We start from the raw sequence: 5,977 nt of genomic DNA, 5'->3' as shown, positions 1-5,977 counted from the left end.
CATGGTATATGCATATATGTTTCAGACACACTGAACAATATCTGATTAATTGCACGTTAGACCATCTCCAACTAAAGGGTCTAAAGGGACAGAAGGTGGAAAATAGTATGAAAATCGTCTCCAACCAAGGGCTAGGCCAAAGGGCTCGTGGGCCCCACGGGACAAAAAATGGTCAAAGGGCCAACCGGCTAGCCCAACCCAACCAACCCTGGGTCGGGCCGGATTTTGAATGCAACGATAACTAGTTGACATCAGCTAGCCGTTATATTTCAATTTTTTTTTTACAATTTTTTTTTTACAAAATTTTAAAAAAAAATTAAATTTTTTCCTATAACTTCCTAAGCCATTAAATAACATTAAACAATATAAAAATTATACAACATAAAAAGAAACATTTAACAACATGAATTTAAGTTGTTGAGTTTTTAAATTTAAATAATAAATTATGTTTAGCCCTATAGTCTTTTGACCCTAGGTTGGAGATAGTTTTTTGTCACATGACTATGTTTTGCCTATGGCTCTTTGGCCTCTCGGTTGGAGATGGTAAGAAATATAATCATGCATTGTTCATTAAAATATTAATTTTTTAGAGGATTATAGTATCAAAGATAACCTTCTGATCCTCTTTCGATTGAAGATGACCTTAATTACTATCAGTTCAGTGCTTTTCCGGACCCACCACTGTTCCCTACTCGACATAGATATACAGCCATGCTTCGCACTGCAAGTAAAGTTATTAGATCATAAGTCTAAATCCATCAAGCTTTCCATCTGTTTTGTCAACTTTTTTTCTCTCAAGATTTTTATACCCCTCCTTTTTATTGGTGCAAGATTATTTGTTTTTCAATTAATAGATAAATTGTATTAGAGGATAGCGTCACATACCCCACGTTTATAGCGTTTATGCTTGCTCATTGCACTGATGCATTGTCTAGGTTTACTGACTTATGCTGGGTTACTGGCTCAAATTGCAGGGAGATGATTTTAACATACTCATCCTTGTTTTAATAATTAAATTAAATAAGTCAAACAATCAGGTCACTTAATGCCGCGGTCTAATAATATTTATTTTTACTTATAAATGAAAGGTTTTAGTTTCGATTCTCGTCAAATGCGAATTTGAATTACATTATTACTAGCTCATTGTAAGGCTAAGCCCACTCATTCTCTCCTAAATAACCCCGTTTTAAAAATAATAAAAAAATAAAAAAGTCAAATGATTAGATTGAATAAATTAAACGAAAATAACGGCTAAAAATAAATTTAAAATGCATGAGATTGTGTCTGATTAGCCCTCAAAGTCGCAAAGCTAAAACGTTGATGATGATGATGACCACGATGGTTACATCTGTCACATTGTGTGTTAAAAAAAATAAATAACTTGTATGAAACGAATTTGTTGTCAATGTGATATTTCGAAGTTAATATTATAACTCTGGTTCTTGAGAATTTCTAGCTCCCACATCTGGTTCTTCAACGTCTCCAAACCTTAGTCGTCGCCAACCCTAGCTGTGGGCTGGGTCTCTGGCAGCCTCTTTCCCCCTCCTTCTTCCTATGGTCTGTCTCCTTACCTTCTATTGGGTTGGTGCTTCCTTACCCCCTATTGGGTGGTGCTCGTCCTGAGCGATGTCTTGCTTTGTTGAGCGTTGTCTCACCATTGATTTCTTGTTTCGTTTTCCCCTTATTTTCTTAGATCTTCTCGCCCTCCCTCCTTTGAGGAAAGGGGTTGCCATCGTCTCTTTATGTTTATGTGTTGTTAGATCACAAACATTAAGCTCAAAACTTGGTAAATCACCAACATAAATAGCTCTATGTATTGAGATTCGAGAGAGACTTGGTTAAGGTCGTCTTACTATAACAGCTCTCATATCGAACAGAACTAATATGTGATTAACTAATACGAAAATATAAAAATCTTATATTTTTATGAGAACTGTTTTGCGTGAGATTGTCAACAGCTAGCATAAATAGAAAAGCTTATTTATGCTTAATTAGTGCCGCTTGCACGACAGATAATTATCGCAAGCACGAATCTAATTATGGAGAGGTTCAATAAAGTTGGTTAAGCTTCAATCTCCATCTGATTAACTGATCGAAAATGATTTGACATGGAACATGACTTAGCAACAAATCCCTCCCTTTTAGTCCCACCTAAATTTGAAGCACACAAGAAAAAAAACAAAGAAAACAAAAAAAGAAACAACAAATGTAAACAAATTCATTCAGTCAAATTGCTTGTTTTACTTTTGTTGAACTTAATCCTACACTTGAGTTAAAGAAAAATATACATGCTACTAAGATGTCAAAATAGATCGGTATTCTAAACTAATAATGTGAAGCTAAACTTTAATCATACAATATCACGTAATTATTATTTTTTCTTTAAAAATGGGACCAGCTGACAGCTTCATTACAGTAGTTTATTCTTTCAAGAACCATGAAGACTCACAAAGGCATCTCAGCCGCTCCCTATTTACCATCGTGTGATGTACTAATAACAAAATCAAACTCAATACGTATTGTGTGAGATATGAGCTAAAACACTTCAACATCTCGATTGATTGAATCTAGTCGCTACCCTTTCTAACCAAAACCAATAGCAGAACGAAAATGGAGGTGGAAATAATAGCAAAGATGGCACGCCCAAGGCATGCAGATCCCCGTGCAAGGATTGGGACACAAACAATTATTTACCAAAAGAATGTTTTGTTTGATTTAATTTAGTAAAGACATCATGATGTTTTCCATTGTTCTGCTGCCTTGATTAATAATTTTGTTGTGCTGCAAATTAATGATGTTTTAAAATGTTTTGGGGATCATAAGATTGCTCTTGTTTTGAATATGCTTATCATTACGTACAAACTTTACCTGCAGATTTTTTCTATAAACATGCTTCTTGTCTGACATGCACTTTCTTTGTCATGTGCTTTTGCCTAAGCTTCTCCTAATAATTCAATGCTTAGCTTCAACGGTTGTAACTTTGAAACCAAAATATAAAAATCCCAAATCCTTTAAGGATTTTTGTTTGGAACTACTTTTAAATGGCTGAAAGCGTTTTTGTGAAAATATTTTTGAAAAAAATCTTTAGTAAAAATGCAAGTAAATATTTTGGAACCATAAACATTTTATCTATAAAGAATTTCAATCATTTTAAAAGTACTTCCAATCTTTGCCCTAAGACTACATATCTAATTCATCAAGAATCCATGATTGAGATAAATGTCCAAAAAAAATATATATATATATATATATATATATTTTAATTATTGATTTCTTTATCAAATCTCTTTAAATTATTAAGCCAGTGCAATAAGGCAATGAGTGCATTGATCAAATTATTGGGTGCACCACGCTCTCAGAACCCTTAAAATAAAATAAAAAAAACTCACACCAAACCGGACCATCGGCATTTCTGGTACCAAGGCCCACCCCCGTCTCATTATAACAACATTAAATCAGGCCCAACACTTTGACGGCCCATTAAGCCCAATCTAAATGTCCTCTCCCGCTCTCAAATTTCTTCACTTTCTCAGAGCTCTCCCAGTCGGTGACCTCCATGATTCCTCTGCAAGTCCACCACCTCACCCCACGTTTCCTCATTTCCCAAACTATCCCTCTCCACTCCGCTCTCTCTCCCACCTCTCAAGCTGTCAAATTTTCCCTCAAACCCTACCCCTTTTCGTTTTCCCCAATTTTGCTATCCAACCCCACCTGCAAATTTCCCAGGGCCGCAGGGAGCCAAACGTCGTCGCTTTCTAGAAATGAGGAAGAAAGCGCTGGAATCTCAACCGGGCTCGAAGACTTGTCGGCGGACGGCGTCGTTTATAAGAAGACATTAGCGTTGGTGGAGTGCTCCATGTTTGCTGCTCTCACTGGCTTGGTGTACTTCCTCAGCAATTCTCTCGCAATTGAGGTTCGTTAGGTCGAATTGAAATTGGGTTTTTGATAATTCAGAGAAGAACCCAAGTTAACAGTTATAATTTTGTAATGGATGATGCTTTTGTTAATGTTCTTGCTTGTAAAGTAGCTTGCTTTACATATTTTGTTGGGATTTTTTCTTCTTCTTAATTTTCAATTTTAACAGTATAGACACTTAGTTTTGCTGTTAGGATTCGCTTCAATCTTTGATTGTGTGCAGAGATATACAAAAACAAGTTTTGAACAATCTGATAGTTATTTTGGTTCTAACTTACAAGTCCTCAAGTTAATTTTTCTTTTTCTTTTTTTGTTTTTGTTTTTGTTCTTGGTATGAATTTGATGTTTATAACTAGTGTACTCGTGTCAGGTTATGTATGAACTTTGCTGTGATTATCTGAGACGTTTTCCGAAAATGCCTGCCAGTGGACGAAAACCTAAGGATAAGAGCCTAAGAGGCATAGGGCTAGAGAGAGGTTATGCATTCTAGTATCGGTTATCTCAATAATGTTTGTTTTAGTGCAGAATTATTTTGGCTGCTTCTTCTCGCTGCCGATAGTGATCACCTCAATGAGATGGGGCATCGCCACTGGAAGAAAAACTATGGTTTGTGACCATCCATGACCTGCCATGTTTGAAGTGGTTTGGTGTAGCGTTTTGTGTTACATAATTGCAATGGTTTTCTGATCTTGCTAGGTTGCAACAACTATGCTGTTGTTAATCCTGTCTGGTCCGGTGAAAGCCTTGACCTATCTGGTGAGCATGCTGTCTGTCAAGTTGTTCTTGTTATTGTGAATTAGTATGTATAGCAATTTTCTAATTCTTCATGTTCGAACAAGTTGCATCTTAGTATTTCAGAATCTCTCCTTGCATAAAATAGCTGAGATATTGTCATAATTCTCAAAACCATTCCAGATTAGTCGATCCATCCCAATTGATCAAGATGGCCTGGTTTCACCTTGAAAAGTGTTAACTTTTTTCTTCAAAATTTGGTGAATATCGAATGTTTGCACTTGACCATGCTAATTGATTATCTTGTGCAGCTTAAGCATGGTTTAGTTGGTTTCACAATGGGAAGTTTATGGAGGTATGAAGTGATTGAAATTAGTTTAAGCAGTGGCTAAGGGTTACCATTTTGACATCACAGTTTTATGGTGAGTCTACGTTGTGCTGCTTGGCAATTTTAACTTTTATTTTTAATCTTCTCAGGTCGGGAGCAAACTGGAGTCTTTCAATTTTCTTGTGCACAATTGTAGTGTTTTCTCCCTTCTGCACCGAATTCGTTATATCTATTTGAAGCAGTGGTTGTCTCTTAACCAGTCAAAAAGCTTTTACTGATGGTAACAGTTTATTATATGTGCAGGTTCGATCACTGGGTGCTGTAGGGTATGTCCTGATATCATCGTTCTTGATAAGTGAAAACATACTTGCTTTGGTAATTTACTATCCTTTGATATTTGTTTTATGCAGTACCAGTATTTGAGTTAAAATGGTTTTGTTCGTGGATCGGTTTGCTTGCAGATCACTATAAACATTCATGCTTCTCTAACATACATATTCACTGCAACGGGCATCTATACAGTCCCGTCAATGGAAGCGATTTATGTCTTATTTGGTACTCTGGTATGTCTGTCTCTGCCTCTCGCACGCACACACTCTTTTATATACTGAAGTATTAAGGCTTTATACTTGTAACAGGTATTGATTAATTGCGGATCCTTCGTGTTCTTGATACACCTATTATATTCGGTGTTCCTTACGAGGCTCGGGATGAAAGCATCATTAAGATTGCCAAGATGGCTGGAGAAGGCTATATAATTTGACTTCCCAGAGATCGAATAATTAATAACTCTATAGTTGCACATGTTATAGGTCGGGGAAAAAAACCGCAACCGCAACGGTGGTTTCATTTCTTTAAGTGAGACCATGGCAAAGATTCAGTATCGTGTATCATCACATTATTCATCATTGTCCATGACTACATTTCTGTCATGTATGCATAAAGCTACATTTTTTATCGAAAACAGGCAAATGTCGATATCCACTGTATGCATTTTGTATT

At 36.2% G+C, this 5,977-nt stretch overlaps 1 protein-coding gene across 1 annotated transcript; it reads left to right on the top strand.

The window, feature by feature from the left end:
* Positions 1–3,543: 3,543 nt before the first annotated feature.
* Positions 3,544–5,977, top strand: LOC137737950 (uncharacterized). The gene is made up of 8 exons (XM_068477538.1): positions 3,544–3,913; positions 4,441–4,521; positions 4,612–4,671; positions 4,959–5,002; positions 5,125–5,167; positions 5,279–5,350; positions 5,437–5,538; positions 5,614–5,977. Exons 1-8 carry the CDS (start codon positions 3,557–3,559, stop codon positions 5,731–5,733), a joined length of 879 nt encoding a protein of 292 aa, XP_068333639.1. The 5' UTR covers positions 3,544–3,556; the 3' UTR covers positions 5,734–5,977.

Source organism: Pyrus communis, chromosome 6, assembly GCF_963583255.1.
Source record: "Pyrus communis chromosome 6, drPyrComm1.1, whole genome shotgun sequence".
Lineage (NCBI taxonomy): Eukaryota > Viridiplantae > Streptophyta > Magnoliopsida > Rosales > Rosaceae > Pyrus > Pyrus communis.
This window is presented reverse-complemented; position numbering and strand designations above follow the sequence as displayed.

Excerpts from the sequence above, each read along its gene's own strand:
- LOC137737950 (XM_068477538.1), top strand. The coding sequence starts at position 3,557 with ATGATTCCTCTGCAAGTCCACCACCTCACCCCACGTTTCCTCATTTCC. Across the intron at positions 4,522-4,611 it reads CCACTGGAAGAAAAACTATG|GTTGCAACAACTATGCTGTT; the intron begins GTTTGTGACCAT and ends TGATCTTGCTAG. Across the intron at positions 5,168-5,278 it reads CAATTTTCTTGTGCACAATT|GTTCGATCACTGGGTGCTGT; the intron begins GTAGTGTTTTCT and ends TTATATGTGCAG.